General features: G+C 37.2%; 1 protein-coding gene across 1 annotated transcript in view; it reads left to right on the top strand.

The window, feature by feature from the left end:
* STK32B (serine/threonine kinase 32B) overlaps positions 1-19154 on the top strand; it is a 384972-nt gene that overhangs the window by 317185 nt on the left and 48633 nt on the right. The window contains exon 7 of the mRNA XM_007496744.2: positions 9746-9849. Coding sequence (XP_007496806.1) covers positions 9746-9849 — 104 coding nt within the window. The remainder of the gene's footprint in view (positions 1-9745; positions 9850-19154) is intronic.

The raw sequence follows: 19154 nt of genomic DNA, 5'->3' as shown, positions 1-19154 counted from the left end.
CAGAAGGAAGACATAACTGACCAGGATCCCCTCCTTAAAGTAGAGGATCTTGCCGGAACCACAGAGTCAGAGGGTACATCCAGTGTATGAAATTCAAGAGAAGAGTAATTTTTCAGGGTGCTGAGGTTTCTGGGGGCATTGTAGAGAAAATCTGGGAAGAGTTAGGAATGCAATGTGGAGAGAAATTAAGGCCCACCTGAGCCTGACCATTCCACTTAGGAACAGCTCTAATAGGAAGTTTCATTTTATTTTATTTTTTTCTTCATGCCAATATAAGGTCTGTTTATCAGTATCTTCCCCCTTTGGTTTACTTTTCCCTCTTTGGTTCAAGTAACATGAGTCCAATCCTTTCATTTGATAACCCTGTAGACAGCTGTTGAACTCCCTCTCACTAAATCCTTTTCTTCAAGCCTCAGCCAACATCCCACCTTTGTACCTTTCTTAACTCTACTTAGTGTCAGTGCCTTCCATTGAGATGATCTCCAATTTATCCATTATTTGACTTGTTTGTACATAGTTGTTTGCATGTTGTCTCCCCCATTAGAGCGTGAGCTCCTTGGGAAGAGGGACCATCTTTTGCCCTTCTTTGTATCTCCAGCACTTGATCTATGCTTGGCACTTAGTATGTGCTGAAAAAGATATTTATTAACTAATTGGCTAACTGATCTTTGTCCTATGGTTGAATCTTCCATATCCAAGCTGTTTCCATTAAGTGACTTCTGAACTACAAGGGTCCTGGAAAGATAGAACAGAGTTGAAACTTGTAAAGAGACATTATGCTTGTCTCTGTATGTCCACTGCCTATCATACTGACTGGAAAATAATAGACTGATTGCCTGATTGATGAAGGAGTGAGATCTTCCTTAACCTCCTTCTACCTCTGATGCTCTGTGGACTGTGATCTAGGACATCTGTGCCCACTTGAACATCCTGTATACAAAAGTACTTTCTCTTTTCCCATTTCAACATACTTAGATTGATGACATTTACTGCAGGATTCCTAGTCAAGGATAAAACCAACCCAATAATATTTTGAACCCAACCTAGAGCTGAAGGATTTCAGGCTCAGTGGGACTAGTCACTGAATTGCATTTTACACCCAGTCACAGCAATCTCAGCTTTCAGTCATATTCTGAGAGCTAAATCAGGAAGTTCATAATGATCATCATTAGTGGGTTTGCTCTTTTTTTCTTTTTGAACAATGAGAAAGTATTCTCAATTTGGCAGCGTTTATTGTAACATGAACAGTCCAACAAAGTTCATGTTGACATTTCCAAGGGGGAGGGGAAGGGAGGGAATTTGCTATCTTTAATTTTATATTCTACATCAATGCATTTCTGAATAACTGATTATATGCCACCCCTTGGGCTTAATTCTTACTTTCTATTTAAAACTCGTGCTGGTAGAATTACTCAACTACTCCCAGCAATGTTTGGGATGACTTGAGAATTGATATTGGCATACTACTGGGCAGATGATGGCAGAGCTATGAGGGTTTCCACTGAGTTTGTACATAAGCAGCCAAGTTGGAGAGAACAGAAATCAAAATCAACTTCCATCTGTCTTTAAAAATTATTATTAAATCAAGGCTTTTGGTTAAATCTGAGAAGGCAGTAGAATGTAGGCTCCTCTAGGGAAGAGGTCATTTCATTTGTGTTTGTGTATCCCCTAGAACTTTACACAAAGTCAGGGCTTAATAAAGATTTATTGAATAGTCTGATTATGTAAAATATAATTTTGTGGGTCTCCAGGACATGCAGAGCCTCAAGAGTAGGGGGGCAGTTTAGGTCAAGAGAAGAAGGGTTTGAGAACTATGCTGAGGACTGTGTCCAGCTTTCTCTCCAAACCCTACCAGGCTAACTGGCAGTCTGGTTTCCATTGCCCACCTCTAGCCTTAGAACCTTTCGTGATTAAAACATATATATATATATGTGTATATTTATATACACATATATATATATATACACATAAACTTAGCAAGCATGAGCATTTTCACATACACAGAACAGATAAAGGGAACTATGAAACCATGGAACTTTATATATACAACTTTTAAAAATGATTATTAAATTAAGATTTTCCAATTTTATCTCCTAAACCAATTTCTGTTCTTTTCTTGTGTACTTTTTAAGTGCTCACTTTTTTCTTTTCTCCTTTTTCATCAATATGAAAATCAACCTACTTCTCTCTGCTCTCGATAACTGTCCCCTGCCTCTTACAAATCCTCTTTTATTCTAAATAAATATTATCTGTATAATTCACACTTTGACTGTATATGAAAATTTTAGTGTTATTCTGAACTTCTAATCCATCACCTCTCTTCCATCATCAGTCTTCTGGTATTGTGATTAGTCATTTTGTATTAATCAAAGTTCTTGAATCCTTAAAAATTGTTTCCCTTCATATTATTATGGTGATCTTATAAACTGATCTCCTGGATCTGCTCATTTTACTCTGCATCAATTCATATAAATCTTTCAGGATTCTCTATATCTGTCCCTTCTATAATTTCTTATGGTTTCATAACATTCTATTATATTTATGTACCTTAATTTCATCAGCAATTCTTCAATAATTGATGAGTGCCTGCTTTGTTTTCCATATTTTGCTTCAACAAAAGGTGCTACTATAAATATTTTTGTACATATGCATCCTGTGAAGATTGAATTTAGCTATCTCCTGATTGTAACAATGAAGATACTTAGCTCTTTCTTGATTGTGAAGATAAAATTGTAATCTCCTGGTTGTAACAATGAAGGTACTTAGCTCTTACTTTATAGTGAAGCTAGAATTTTAAGCTATAATCTATTTTTAGATCTTACCTACAAAAAGGTGTTAAGTAACTACAAAAAGTGAATTAACCACAAAAAGGTGTTAAGTAACCCAAAAAAGTTATAATCTAACCAAAGAAGGTGAGAACTAAAGAATGGGAAGTCCTGGATTGGCTGTGATTGGTAGATGTGAAAATTTAGAGGAGGTGACACAAGAGAAAAAGGTCTTTAATTGGAGGGGAAAAAAAGACTGAAGATTCATTCAGATTCAGACATTTGGATGAGTTTGGTCAGTCAGTCACCAGAGCTTGTAGTGAAGGACGGAGGAGTGACTAGAAGACAGACTCAGAGGAGCGACTGGAAGACCAACACCCAGACTTCTTTTAGACTGTCACCTTTGGTGAGTGAAAAGCTGACTTAGTGACCCCACCTTTCTGGAGGCGTGAAGCCTCCAGGTAAGGCCCAACTTCTTGAGACTCTCTTCTCCTAGCTGGGGCTTAGAAATTCTAACTGTTATAAGAAGAAGCCCGAGTTTGTTTTTTTTTTTTCTTTCTCTCTCTCTCTCTCATTCCTTAACATCTTCCTTCTATTATATTGTATTGTAAATATTGTAAATAAACTACCATAAATCCCATTTACTTTAGTAATTCATTTTGGGATCTAGAAATTAAATCCCTGGCGACCACCTAATTAATAATATATTTCAGAGTCCAACCACAATTTAAATTTTATAATCCTTTCCCCCTCTCTTTCAGATATATGTGTAATCTCATAATCTTTGGGTCAAATGACATTTGTAATTTAGTGATTCTTGTTGGGTATTATTCCAGAAGGGTCAGACCAGTGTATAGTTCATCAACGTGACTATCATTCCCACACCCCTCCAACAACTGTCACTTTGGTTTTTTGTAACTTTTGCCAAATTGATGGCATTAGAGTAAACCTCAGAGATAATGTACTTTGCATTTTTCTTATGATTAGTAATTCAAAGCATTTTTATATTTGTATTTCTTATATCTTGTATCTCTGGTGAGTTTTCAAAACCTTTGAAAACTTTTTCATTGGGCAATAGTGCTTATTCTTACATCTTATAGCAACTCCATATATATTTTGGATATCAGGCTTATATCTAAAAATTCTACTACAAAAACCTTTACCCAGTTAATTGCTTTTCTTTTAATTCTAACTACATTGATTTGAGCAAAGGCAATTTTAATGAAATTTTATATGATTATAGATATAGACCTGAAAGAAACCTCAGAAGTCATCTTGTACAGTGATATCAGAGTAGAATATAATTGAAGACCACTAAATCTCACATATGAGTCCCCGCAGGCTCATTTTGACTTAAAAAAACCTTTTATTAATATTGTTTATTTTCTATTTTATTAAATATTTTCCAATGATGTTTTAATCTGATTTCAGGTCTTTGGGAGTGTGCTCAGCTATGTGTTTGATACCTCTCTGATCTAGTCCAATTCCTTCATTTTACAAATAAAAAATTGGGGTTCAACAAGGTAGTGCTGTTTGCCCAAGATCTCAAAGTAAATGGCAGATTTAAAATTACAAATCAAGTTTTCAAATCTTTCTTTCTACTACACCAGTAATAATTTAAAAATGTGTCTCATAATAATGGAGTACGCTCTTCTACAAATAGACCAACAGTAGGAAGAATGGGCACATCTATGGAACATATCAGGGAGCAACTCAGGACTGCAATGCTGCATTGTAATTTATGTCTTCTGGTAATGACCACATACTGGTTCTACTGGGAATGTTTACCTCTAGTTGGGTATTGTATAAACTCTCTTCCAGGTGTGTGGAGAAGTCTTTTGTTCTCTGTTCTTCTTGGGTAGTCATTATTAGATAGTATTCAGTCAGTCCCATGGTCACCACTAGGTATGGCTGCACCATGGGACTCCCCAATCATAACAGTAGACCTAAAAGCAGAGGTCTTTTCAGCATAGGAGGCTACTGGTGAGGAGTGGAAATTTTTCCCAATGTTGTTGTGAAGATTTGATAAAATAATATTTATAAACCTCTTCGCACAGTACCTGGCACATAGTAGGTGGTCAATAAGTATTTATTATCTTCTTGCCATTTGAAGGAAAGTTGAGTCATTTTCCTCTCCCAAGTTAATTTCTGTTTGTTCCAGCTTGCATGGATGGTGGGTCAAAACTGCTGTAAATTGAAAATGGTCTAGTGGTTCTCTGACACTTAATATCCGTTGGGTGTCCCACACTGTGAAAGTTATGGAGCATTCAGGCAGCAGAGCACATTGTCTTTGCTCAAATGCACAAGATATATTGGAGAATAGGTGAGCTGGGTCCAGTTTTAGGATGGACATTTGCTAGTAGTAAGATGTTGGAAAACTAAACCTCTCTAGATACTAATTTCTTCATGTATGCAGTTGGTATATATAATTCTTATATATACTCACAGATTTACTGTTAGGTATGTGTTTTGTAAACTTTTAAATGTCAATTGAACATTAACCTTCTCCTCTAAGAATTAGGTAAATAAAATTTTAAAAATGAACAGGAAATGAATTAAGAATGGGAGTATAATTTTAGAAAAGTTAGGTTTGATAGAGTTCTGGAGAAAACTGAATGAGATTAGAAAGGAAAATATGTTTCTACTGCAATACATTGTACCTTCACAAAGAAAATCATGTAATAGGACATAAAAACCTCACAACCAAATTCAGAAAAGCAAAAATCTTAAATGATTTATGACCAGATCATAATGCTATAAAATTATATTCAACAAATGGCTACACAAAAATGATGAAAGGACAGTTGAAGTATGAGTTCTCATTTTTATTATTTGGACTTGGATATCAGAAAAGATTCCGTGCAGTTTCTGCTAAATCCACTGGTTTTTAGATATTGCCTTAGGTCCTGTAACTCACTTTAAGATTGTTATGATATAAATTTATAGAGGTTCAAAGCTGGAAGGGACATAGGAACTTAGGACTAGAAAAGGGACTTTAGAACAGATTCCAAGGGCCCTTAGAACACAGAATGTCATTGCAGGAGGAGATTTTAGTATAGAGGATGTAATAGTTTGAAAATGCAGTAGAACAGAGAATATTAAAGCTTTAAGAGATATGCAAGAACAACTGGCTGAATCCCTTATTTTTATAGAGGAGAAAACTGAGGCAGAATTCTTAGCCCAATGTCACATAGATAGTAATGGTCACAACCCAACCTGTGACTGTTCTCCTGATTTCTAAACCAAAGAAACTAATTTCCAAAATATAATACTTTCTCCCTAAAGTCAACAAAAATTAATTAAAATTCCTCATTCAAATTTCTATGACAAAGCATTAATCATCTTCTTTTCTTTAAGAAGAAGGCAGTAGTAATAGCATTGGATTTGGTGACTTGGCTGCAAATTCCAACTTTGCCTCATACTAGTAATGTGACCATGGACACATTATTTCCCATCATAGGACCTGTTTCCCAATTTGGAAAATGACAGAATTGGACTAAGTGATCTCCAAGTTCTCTTGCAGTTCTAAATCCATGATCCTATGACATTATTTTTCCTTTTTCTTAGCTTTGATACATACACCTCATCAGTACACTTAGTTGCCTTTGCCCCTATGACTGGGGAGCTGGAAAGTAGAATAAAAAAACTCTTCTCTAAGCCTCCCTTTAAGGACAATTCAGGATCCCAGACAACTCTTCATTTTCCACCATTTCACCATTCATTTCACCATTTTGCACTGATTACCATCATCATGCCCTTCACCAGTTATCCTCTCTCTTTCCCCCTTTTCATTTCTCTTTTATGTGTTATTTCCTCTTGTTGGATTATAAAGTCCTTAGAAGTAGAGATTATTTTTTCTTATTTTTATCCCCAGTGCTTAGCCCAATACACAGTAAGCAAGTAATAAACGTTTATTGTATTACATTACTATTATCTCTCTTAGATGCTGTGAGTAAGATGATAGTATCAGTATCAGTTCAGTATTATTCATGGGCAAAGAATTAAATGAATTAATAACAAAAGATAATGAAGGTATCTTAAAGTTCTCAGAACTATATTATCAAGCCCCAACCTCTCTCCTAATTAACAGTCTCACATGTCAAAATTCCAATTGGACAATTCAAATTGGATGATTCATAGACATATTAAACTCAATATATCTAAATCTGAACTTATTATCTTTCCTCCCAAGACTTCTCCTCTTTTGAACTGCCCCATTAATGTCAAAGGTACCATCACCTTACCAGTCACCCAGGTTCATGACCAGGTATCCTCTTTAATTCCTCATTTTCTCTCACTCCCTTTATCCAATCAATGTATAAGACCTATTGTGTCCCAGCTTTGTAATAGCTTTTAAAAAATTACTACTTATTGTCCATCTTAGAATCAATACTGTGTATTGGCTTCAAGACAAAAGACTGGTAAGGGCTAGACAGTTAGGGTTTAGTGATTTGTCCAGGGTCACACAGCTAGGAAGTGTTTGAAGTCAGATTAAAACCCAGGACTTCCCAACTCTGAGCCTTGTTCTCAAGCCATTGCTCCATCTAACTTGCCTATTATGTACTCTACAATCCAGTGGATATTGGCTTACTTCTGTTCCTCATATAAAATACTCTCCCATCTCCAGGGATGTTCACCCTACTATTCCCTATATCTGGAACTCTCTGGTTTCACATCTCTACCTTCTGGATTCCTTCAAGTTCTAGCTATGATTTCATCATCTATATGAAGTCTTTCCTGATCCTCCTTAATCCTAGTGTCTTCTTTCTTTTGATTATCTCCTTGTTTATATGTAGTTGCATGTTGTATCCCCCATTAAATGGTGAGCCCCTTAAAAACAAGTATTATTTTTCTTTTTCATTTCTTCCTCTTTAAAAAAATCTTATCTTCTGTCTTAGAACTGATAAAAGAACCTGTTCGAAGGCAGAAGAGTAGTAAGAGCTAGGCAATTGGAGTGGCTTCCCCCAACAAGGAAGTGTCTGAGGTCACATTTGAACCCAGGACCTCTGGTCTTCAGGATTAGCTCTTTATCCACTGAGCCACTTAGCTGCCCCTCCTTTTTTCTTTTTTTTTTAATTCTTTCACCCCTAAGTATTTGACATAGTTCTAGCACATTATTTACACTTACTAAGTGCTTATTGAGTGATTGATTCAAAGTAACTCCTATATTCACCTTGTTAACCAAATAGGAATGTCTCCTAAAATATAGGCATCAGTTGGTCATCAAGCCTTTACTTGAAGATCTCCAGTGAGAGCAACCACTCTACTCCCCAACCATCTCCTTTGTTCACTAAATATTTGTTAACCATATCCTATGTGTAAAGCTCTGTTGATATTGAAAATATATAGAAATGTAATAATAATATCTTCTTTTCTCATTAGAATTCATTAGAATATCATTAGAATGAACAGTCTTCAGTAAAGATGATTTAGACACCCTCTAGTCCATCCTCTTAAATATGTGTTTCTCTAGATAGAACGAATTCTTCTCTGGAAATTGAATTGAGACATTTCTAGTCACAGGATTCTATGGCTACACTGTTATGATTTTAGTTGCTCTGACAGAGGACAGAAGTATGTATGTGAAATAATTTATCAAAAATGATATATATTTCATAAAATGTTCTTGAAAATGAAAGCATAAATTTTTGCTAATTCTGTTATAAGGGAGTAAACACTAGGCTGAGGAGATTGGGTTTCTGGGTAAGCCACTAATCACCTCTGTGTGTGACTTTAGGTGAGTATTTTGACTTCTCAGGGCTTTAAATGAACCATCTGTTAAATCAGTGGGTTGGATTCAGAGATCTCACATCTTTAGCAACTCTACAATCACATATGTTAATGTACCAGTATCTGTAAGATTTTGTTTTCTGAGGAGCTTTGGAGAACAGAATGCTTGGGAGGACGTTCTTGATGTTGATGAAAACTGATGGGCTGTTATATGGAAGAGAGATTAGACTTATTGTTCCTGATCCAGAAAGGAAACCTAGGGTGAATGAAGTATGAAACTTAAAGGTTATGGAAATAAATTTATGCTCACCATGAGGAAGAACCTATTTAACTTCTTCTTGGGCATCTATAGCCATGCTCTTTCCACTTGGATCATAATTTGCACTCCTAACCAGAATATTGTACCATAATCCTCAGTCCTCTCTATTAAAAAACCAGCACAGCAGTCCCTAAACATTACTCCCCACATCATCGAATGTGTTCACTGCCCATTCTAGCTCCCTTGTACAGATTTTCTTCTCTTTTTTATATTACTAAGTCCTTTTAGGAAAAATCCCATCCATGGTGCTTTATTGATATCCCTGGTACTTAGCGTAGTGCCCAGCACATGAATTATTGGTCTACTGTCCCCTCTCCGATCTTCTCCTCTCCTCCCCTCCCCTCCTCTACTGTCTCTGTCTCTGACTCTCTTCCCAGATTCCGAGAGTTGTTTGGTTGGTTTTTATTATATCTATTAAATAGAGTAGTGATAGAATATAGTGACTGATTGGACAGGCCATAAAGAAGAGGGAAGAATCAAAGATGAAAGTAGTAGCAATGGCTGTATCAAGGATCCCATTCTTTTAAGCACAACACATCTCTGAGCTTAGCTTTTTAGTAAAACTGCAAATTTTGAGTTGATTAAAAAATACATTTTGCATCACATAATGGATAGGGCTGGACCTATGATTTCCCTGGCATAGGGACTTCATTTGTGATGAAACTCTTTCTTGCATTTTGGCATCTTTTCTGCAATGTGTAGGCTTAATGAGTTTCCCATTTCACTGAGAGTTGATGCGACCTGCTTAGCATGACACAACCCATTTGTGTCAGAGGCAGGATGTGAACCTCAGGTCTTCCTGAATCAGAGACCGTCTTTTTGTCCATAATGCTGCCCCACCTCATACAAACTCAGCAGAAAAGTACCAGCTTGTGACGGTGTAAATCAAGTGCGATGGTGCTTATCTTCTTTGTTCTTTTCTCTTTGGCAGCCCCAGAAGTGTTCCAGGTATTTATGGACGGAGGCCCAGGGTACTCCTACCCTGTAGATTGGTGGTCCCTGGGAATTACGGCTTATGAATTATTGCGTGGTTGGGTAAGGAATCTTTGCTTTTCCCTAATGATTGGGAACTGAGAGTTTAAAAGCATTTGAGTGTGCCCTGAAAAATGAAAGTGTAGTCCCAGCAATATGCACAAGATCTTGTACATAGTCAGTACTTAATAAATGTGGTTTTTCAATGTTATATGGTAGCTAAATAGAAGAATCCTGGATTCAAGTCCTACTTCTGCTTCTTACATAGAAAGATAGCAAAGTAAAGTGGCTAGAAGACTGATCTTGGAGCCAAGATGATCTAGGTTCAGATCCAAACCTCCAATAATTACTAGTTTTTTGATCCCGAGTCTCTACCTCTCTGACCCTAACCTTCCTCATCTGTGAAATAGGGATTATAATAATACCAATTTCCTAGGGTTTTTTTAAGGCTAAAATAAGAGATATATCTTATATATAATACATATATATATATACATATAGGTCAGTTGTCAGTAGGTACTGAAGTCTTCTTATTCATTCATTTGGTAAAAGTCATTTGTCTGCTCTTCCTTTTATAATGTTTTCTTAAATGCCTTAAAATTAAGTTACTTTTTTGGTCTATAGTTCCAGGTCCAATCATTCTCCTAATTTCTGTTTCTTGAAAGCCACTGACATTTCTTTATATTGTATACTGGATGCAAAGTTGGTAGAGTCTAAGTTGGTTATATTATTGTCCTGAATAAAAACTAAATGTTTTGGTCACATACACTATATGTATATATATATTATTTATGATATATTATATAATATGTGTATTATAAATAGGCTATATTATATATATATAATTTTATTCTTAAAATAATCTCTCTGTACACACACCCACAAATATTACTTTGTGTGAGACTAAAAATAAATGAATACTCCAAATATTTAAATTTTATATGATTTAATAACCACAAAGTAAGAGAGAAAAGGGGTTCCCTCAGCTGAGTGAGCAGAGCAAAGAAACAGAGACCCACACCTTCTGTGCTTGAGCCAAAGCAAAAGCCCCCAGCAAAAAGGATTTGCAAGCACCCTAAATGTATCAACCAGGACAAGAATAATTTCCACCAGATCTTCTAAGTCCTTTAGGCTTTTATGACCTTCTTTGCTCCATTGATCTATACCCTAAGAGAGAGAATGTCACAGTCTAAGGTGTTTGGATGAGCCACAGAACACAGTTACCGCCAAAGCATAGGTTGCTGAGTTAGTCCATTACTAAGAGAAGTTTATAGCAGAACTTTCCAAGGCATGACTAAAATTCCCAAGCAATAAAAAGAAGTCAGATTTTCAGTCATTGCTTTTGGATTAGTTGCTCAGGCTTTGGGTATCTGTGGTTTCATTTTGAATTCTGCCAAGAATCTTCTTTTTAACGAGTCCAATAGCACTTTGAATAGGTTTTTCAGTGGGGACCTTCCATGTCTGCAGGCTGGAAAATGTTAACTTGATGGAAGTAGATTTGTTTTTCCCATTTTGTTCCAGATCTGTGATTTCTTTGGTGTAAGGCAAACATTCATTAAACAATCGTTAATTTAGCACATACTTACTATATACCAGACCCTCACTAGCCATCGAGGATACAAAGTTAAATAGGAAATACCTCTGTTTTTTTGGGAGGTTTAATTCATTCTTTGGGGGGCATATATTATTTGAGAAGAAAAATTTTTAAATCTATATAAAATAAACACAAATAATTTGGAGCAGGAGGGAAATAAATGGGAAAATAAGAAATTACTTGAATATGTCTCATTGCAGTCAATCATTCTAATAGAAAGAACCAACTATTTTGGAATTATTAATAAATAAATATTTACTAAGCATATACTGTGTGCTAGGTGCTGAACTAAGCTTTAGAGCTATAAATAAAACTTAATGAAACATAATCCTTGCCTTAAAGGAGCTTCCATTCCAATGGGGGAAGTAACAAACAAAAGGTAGCTGGGGGGAAAGAAGAGCAGTATTGTGTACATGGGCATAATGGAAAAGTCTAGAAAAATACAGGTAAGTGGAAAAATAAGAGATGGCTGCCTTTGATGCTCTGCTAAAATGGAGGCTCTGGGAGGGGCTCTCCATTCCAATCAGAGAGAGGAGCCCCAAGAGCAGAGCAAACTGGTGAGTTCCAAAGCTGAAGGGTTCAGGGCATGATGGATAAGTCCAGAGGGGGTAGAGAAGGAATGATGAATGAAGTTAGATGAAATTTGAGCTGAGCCTTGAAGAGATCACTGAAGGAAAAAAGGGGAAAGAAGACCATTCCAGATATGAGAAACAGCTCATGCAAAGGCATCAAAGCAGTAGGTGAAATTTCTTATATGGAGAACATTAGATTGACTTGTCTGGATTAATGATGGAGTTAGCTTCAGATTGGCCTTCATTGCTCTTAGCTATTGATGAGGCCACCCCACTCCCCAGCCTCCAAAAGAAAAAATTAGTGCTTTCTGAAAATGAAATAGGGAAGGACAGGAGGAGGTAAGTTCATGATCACTGTAGGTCTTAAGAAAAGACTAGATTATCACTTGTCAAGGATGTTGTAAGTTAGGATTTTCCCTGACACATAGTAAACATGTAAATAAACATTTATTGATTGATTAATGATTGAGGCTTCAAATTTCAGGTAAGAGATTGAGTTAAGGACCCTTTAGGTCTTTTTGAATTTTTGTTGTTATTGTTGCTATTGCTGTTGATTCATTTTTCAATCATAGTTGACTCTTTATGACCCCATTTGGGTCTTTCTTGGCAAAGACATTGAGGTGGTTTTCTATTTCTTTCTCCAGTTCAAATTACAAATGAGGAACCTGAGGCAAACAGGTTAAGTGACTTGCCTCAGCTAATAGGTATCTGAGACCAGATTTCAAACTCTAGGTGAGTTTTGAGCTGAGGCCCTGAGGAACAGAGGATACTTTTATATATGCTCTTTCCTATGTCTGAAATGCTCTCTTTTCTAATGTTTGTCCTCTGGCTTCCCTCCATCCCTTGAAGACTCAGCTCAAATTCTGTGAAATGGTTGAAGAAGGATCTGAACCCAAGTCTGATTCCATGTCATATGCTCTACCCTCGGAACCACCTGGTTTCTTTTCAGTTATTTCAGACCTGAAAGACTCTGAAAACCCTTTGTTCAGGGGTTTAGAATCTTCTCTTCTCGAAATGATTTGATTATTGTTCGATCTCCCATTCTGTCAGAGAGATTCAGGAGAAGGGAAATGGCTTTTGGTGAATAGGACAGGATCTATAAAAGAAAAGCAGTATGTTCCAAGGACCAGACAACAAAATGCCCAAACAAGCTGTACTTGTTTCTGTTTCTGACTTAGCTTCAACAAGTGTTCAGAAGCCCCACTCCTTGGAGGGAAAAGCTCAGGCTGCAAAGGAGGTCATTTTGTTCTCTCTTGCGCCAGGTTAGCCAAGCAGTTATTTTACCATTTTTTTTTGTAATGCCAGAAGTGCTTCTGAAACATGCTTCTTTTCTTAGCTTGGAAGAGTAGCAAACCTGGTGCAAATTCAGATAGAACCTGGCGTAGGAAAGTTAGGTGACGGAGTTGATTTTATCAGTTTGGATGAAATCTACTGGAATTGTTTTTGAAAGAGAAGTGTGGGTTTATTTGGCCCATAGGTGGTGGCTGAGATGTTCTGTTTTGTGCTCACGGACTTTAATGTATCCTCCTATTATTTAAAGGCAGCAAACAACCTGGAACACACACACTGCCTTGATGCCTTACGCTGAAGACATAGCAAAGGGGCACTTGATACTTGCAAGGTGAGGGTCTTCAGAGAGAGAAGAAGAATTCCTTTGTTCCTTTCTTCCCATTCACTTGACTTATTTATTAAGTTCCTCCTATACACAAAAAACTTTAGGCATCATGGGAAATATAAAGGCAGTTATGCCCCTGCCCTCATAGAGTTTATATTCTAAAATACTGTTTGCACTACTTACCAGGTAGGCATCAGCAGGGCAGGAGAAAAGAGTAGCCTGGGAAGAGGTTTCTTTCAGTTCCACTGAGGCAGCTGGTGGCCTAATTGATAGATTGTAGACATGGAGTCAGGAAGATCTTATTTAAATCCAGCCTCAGATTCTAGCAGAGTGGCCCTGGCCAGAGTGGCACTTAACCCTGTTTACCTCAGTTTTCTCATCTGTAAAATGATCTGGAGAAGGAAATGGCAAACAACTCCAGTATCTTGCCAAGAAAACTCTAAATGAGGTCAAAAGGAGTCAGACACGATTGAAACAAGTAAGCAACAACAACAACATCCATATAGCATTTATTAAATCTGGGCACTGTGCTAAGAACTAAGCTTAGACCATCTGTAAAATGGGGGTAATAATTGCTCTTATCTCTTAGGATATTTGTGAGGATCAAATGAATTAATTAACTTATGTAAATCCCATTTCAAACCTTAAAATGCTAAATAAGTGCTAGCTGCTATTCACCACCATCATCACCATCATCATTATCCCTTAAATTGCAAATAGACAAATTATAAACCAAAGATCCTGTTGGGTCAAGACCAGGGCTTCTTTTCATGGTAGAAATCCCAGGAGCTGACACAGGTGAGAAAAACTGATAGCAAGAGCAGAATGGTCAATACTGGATCAGAACAGGGTATGTCAAAAGAGTCAGTCATTCTGACTTGGCCCATCTCCCTATTGGCTTTGTTTGTTTTTTTTTTCCTGGCAGCTGTTTGCATTTATATTTTCACCCTACATTGTTTGTTGGCAGGGTCCCAGGAAGGATCCAAGGTGCTTGTCCCTGATTCAGTTGTGTGAGTTAGGACTGGGTTGAAACTCTAAGAGTCTGGCAGGAAACTGACATTTGTAAATAATTTTGATATAAAATAGATCATGCCATATTCATAGAGAATGTAAGAAAAAAAGTGATATTAATGTGCAGATGAGAGGTAACTAACTCCCTGTTAACTCAAGCAATGGGAGATTGTTACCCAATATTTTGGGAATGGTTGAGTAAGTTTATGATTGTAATGTAAATACTATTTTTCTGTAAGAAATAATGAGCAGGAAGAATTCAGAAAAAACTAAGACTTTCATGAATTGAAAAAAGAGTGAAACAAGCAGGACCAAAATATTGTATACAGTGACAGGAATACTGTACGATGAACAACTATGAATAGCTTAGTTATTCCCAACAATTCAATGGTCCAAAACAATCCTAAAGGACTCATGATTAAAAAAAAATGCCATCTACTTCCAGAGAAAGAAGTGATGGAATCTGAATCCAGACCAAAGCAAACTTTTTAACATTTCCTTCTTAATTTTTGGTTTGCTTGAGTTTCCTTCCACAAAAGGATGAATATAAAAATTTTTCACATGATTGTACACGTAAAAGTAATATAATTGTTTTCTATCTCATTTGTGGTGGGGGGAAGGAGAGCATTTGAGATTCAAATTTTTTTTTTAAATTTTGGAAACTTTTTACAGGTAATTGTGGGGAAATGATATTTTTTTAATTAAAAAAGAAATGGGAGAAAATTTTGAGACTTCCGGTCAAGATGGCAGCTTAGAGAAAGCTAAAGTTCAGATCTCTGGAAACCCTTCCCTACCGAACTCAAACTATATGCTCCTAGGACACCGAAATTCAAAACGATCAACAGCATAGACCCTGGGAATCCTCTTCCTGGACCTGGACCTGGATCAAAAGGTATGCCCCCCCCAAAAGCCAGAACCCGAGATCACTTGGATATAAGGGGTAGGCAGAAGGAAGGTTCTAGGACACATCCCCCCCAACCCAGAGCGCCGAGTCCAAGGCAGCAGAGAGAACCACAGAGCCTCAGGGCCAGCTATTCTGAAGGCCTCTTCCTGAAAACAACCTGACTCAGATGAGGGGGCTCCCAATACAGACAGCAGGGAAACAGAGAGAGACGGGAGGAGCTTATAACCCCCTGGCTGGATCCTTCCATCGGAGTTTCACCAAAGGTCCCTGCCTCAGGGCATACTCAGTTCAACTCAGGGAAAGCTAATACTATCAGGAGCCCTTGGAGCTCCCAGAAGCCACGGCCCCTCCCCCCTCAGAGTGCTGGCTCTCCTGGCCAGCTAAGGCACAGAAACAAACACCCCGCAGAAAGGACCAAGCCAGGCTCAAAGCGTGGAAGTAAGGTAACAGAGAAGCATCAGGAGTGAACAGAGGAGGGCAGTAACACGGAAACACCAGCAATTCCTGGCTTCCCCGGGAAGACAGAACAACAACTGCATAGAACAGACAATCTGCCTAGGGCTAAAACCTCTGAACACCAGACAGAGATAAGAAAAGCTAATCCTCCCCACTCAGATAGAGATGGCAAACTCCAGAGAAGCACAAAAGCCCCAAAATTCCAAGAAAAACAAGAAGAAGGGGGAGACTTTGGACACATTTTATGGAGCAAAAATACAAAATACAGAGGAGATAGAATAGGAAACACAAGCAAATGCGCCGAAACCTTCCAAAGGAAATAGAAACTCTCTACAAACCCAGGAAGAATTTGAATCAGAAGGGATCAAAAAGATGGAAGTCCTCTGGGAGGAAAAGTGGGAAATAATGCAAAAGAAATTCACGCACCTACAAAACCAGTTTGACCAAAGTGAAAAGGAAAACCAGGCTTTAAAAGTCAGAATCAGGCAACTCGAAGACAATGAGCAAGAACTAATAAAGCAAAGCCAAAAGACCAAGAAATTAGAAGAGAACATAAAATATCTCACTGACAAGGTGACAGACTTGGAAAATAGTGGAAGAAGAGATAATTTAAGAATACTTGGACTTCCAGAAAACCCAGAAATAAACAGCAAACTCGACATCGTAATACAAGATATAATCAAAGAAAATTGCCCAGAGATTCTAGAACAAGGGGGCAATACAGCCACTGATAGAGCTCACAGAACACCCTCTACACTAAATCCCCAAAAGACAACTCCCAGGAATTGCCAAATTCCAAAGCTCTCAAACAAAAGAAAAAATCCTACAAGAAGCCAGAAAAAGACAATTTAGATATAAAGGAATGCCAATCAGGGTCACACAAGACCTTGCAAGTTCCACTCTGAAAGATTGTAAGGCATGGAACATGATTTTCAGAAAGGCAAGAGAGCTGGGTCTTCAACCAAGAATCAGCTATCCAGCAAAACTGACTATATACTTCCAAGGGAAAGTATGGGCATTCAACAAAATAGAAGATTTCCAAGTTTTTGCAAAGAAAAGACCAGAGCTCTGTGGAAAGTTCGATATCGAAAAACAAAGAGCATGGAATACCTGAAAAGGTAAATATGAAGGAAAGGGAAAAGGAGAAAAATGTTATCTTTTTCTTTTACTCAAACTCTCTTCTATAAGGACTATATATATATCAATCTATGTATACTAACATGAGGGGAAAATGTAATGTGTAAATAGGGGGAAAAGAAAGACCAAATAGAATAATCTTTCTCACACAAAGATTCACATGGGAAGGGGAGGGGAAGAAAACTCCTATAAGAAGGAGAGGAAGAGAGTTTTAACTTAAACCTTACTCTCAGGGAAATCAACTCTGAGAGGGAAGAACATCCAGATCCATTGGTATCTTGAATTCTATCTTACCCAACAAGGGAAGGGAGAAGGGAAAACCAAGGGGATAGGGGGAGGGAACGCAAAAAAAGGGAGGGAAGAAGAGGGGGTAGGGGGAAGGAACAAAAACAGAGGGACTAGAAAGGGAAACATATCAAGGGAGGGGACAAGGGGGACTGATTTAAAGTAAATCACTGGACTAAAAGGTAGAGCTGAAGAAGAAAGGTTAGAATTAGGGAAGGATATCAAAATGCCAGGGAGTCCACAAATGACCATCATAACTTTGAACGTGAATGGGATGAACTCACCCATAAAACATAGACGAATAGCAGAATGGAATAGAATCCAAAACCCTACCATATGTTGTCTTCAAGAAACACACATGAGGCAGGTAAACACCCACAAGGTCAGAATTAAAGGATGGAGTAAGACCTTCTGGGCCTCCACTGACATAAAGAAGGCAGGAGTTGCAATCATGATATCTGATAAAGCCAAAGCAAAAATAGACCTGATCAAAAGGGATAGGGAAGGTAATTATATTCTTTTTTTTTAAAACTCTTACCTTCCATCTTGGAGCCAATACTGTGTATTGGCTCCAAGGCGGAAGAGTGGTAAGGGCTAGGCAATGGGGGTCAAGTGACTTGCCCAGGGTCACACAGCTAGGAAGTGGCTGAGGCCAGATTTGAACCTAGGACCTCCCGTCTCTAGGCCTGGTTCTCAATTCACTGAGCTACCCAGCTGCCCTGTAATTATATTCTTTTAAAAGGGACTTTAGATAATGAGGAAAAATCACTAATCAACATGTATGCACCAAATAATATAGCACCCAAATTTCTAATGGAGAAACTAAGACAATTGAAGGAAGAAATAGACAGTAAAACCATATTAGTGGGAGACTTAAACCAACCATTATCAAATTTAGATAAATCAAATCAAAAAATAAATAAGAAAGAGGTAAAAGAAGTGAATGAAATCTTAGAAAAATTAGAATTAATAGACATGGAGAAAAATTAATAGGGATAAAAAGGAATACACCTTCTTCTCAGCACCGCATGGCACATTCACAAAGATTGACCATACATTAGGTCACAGAAACATGGCACACAAGTGCAGAAAAGCAGAAATAATAAATGCAGCCTTTTCAGATCACAAGGCAATAAAAATAATTATCAGCAATGATACATGGAAAACCAAATCAAAAACTAATTGGAAATTAAATAATATGATGCTCCAAAATCGTTTAGTTAGAGAAGAAATCATAGAAACAATTAATAATTTCATCGAGGAAAATGACAATGGCGAGACATCCTTTCAAACCTTTTGGAATGCAGCCAAAGTGGTAATCAGAGGTAAATTCATATCCCTGAGTGCATATATTAACAAACTAGGGAGAGCAGAGATCAATCAATTGGAAATGCAAATAAAAAAAAAAAACTCGAAAGTGACCAAATTAAAAAATCCCAGCAGAAAACCAAACTAGAAATCCTAAAAATTAAGGGAGAAATTAATAAAATAGAAAGTGATAGAACAATTGATTTAATAAATAAGACCAGAATCTGGTACTTTGAAAAAACAAACAAAATAGACAAAGTACTGGTCAATCTAATTAAAAAAAGGAAGGAAGAAAAGCAAATTAACAGCATCAAAGATGAAAAGGGGGACATCACCTCTGATGAAGAGGAAATTAAGGCAATCATTAAAAATTACTTTGCCCAATTATATGGCAAGAAATACAGCAATCTAGGCGATATGGATGAATATATACAAAAATACAAACTGCCTAGACTAACAGAAGAAGAAATAGAATTCTTAAATAAT

The sequence above is a fragment of the Monodelphis domestica genome, chromosome 6, assembly GCF_027887165.1.
Source record: "Monodelphis domestica isolate mMonDom1 chromosome 6, mMonDom1.pri, whole genome shotgun sequence".
Taxonomy (NCBI): Eukaryota; Metazoa; Chordata; class Mammalia; order Didelphimorphia; family Didelphidae; genus Monodelphis; species Monodelphis domestica.
This window is presented reverse-complemented; position numbering and strand designations above follow the sequence as displayed.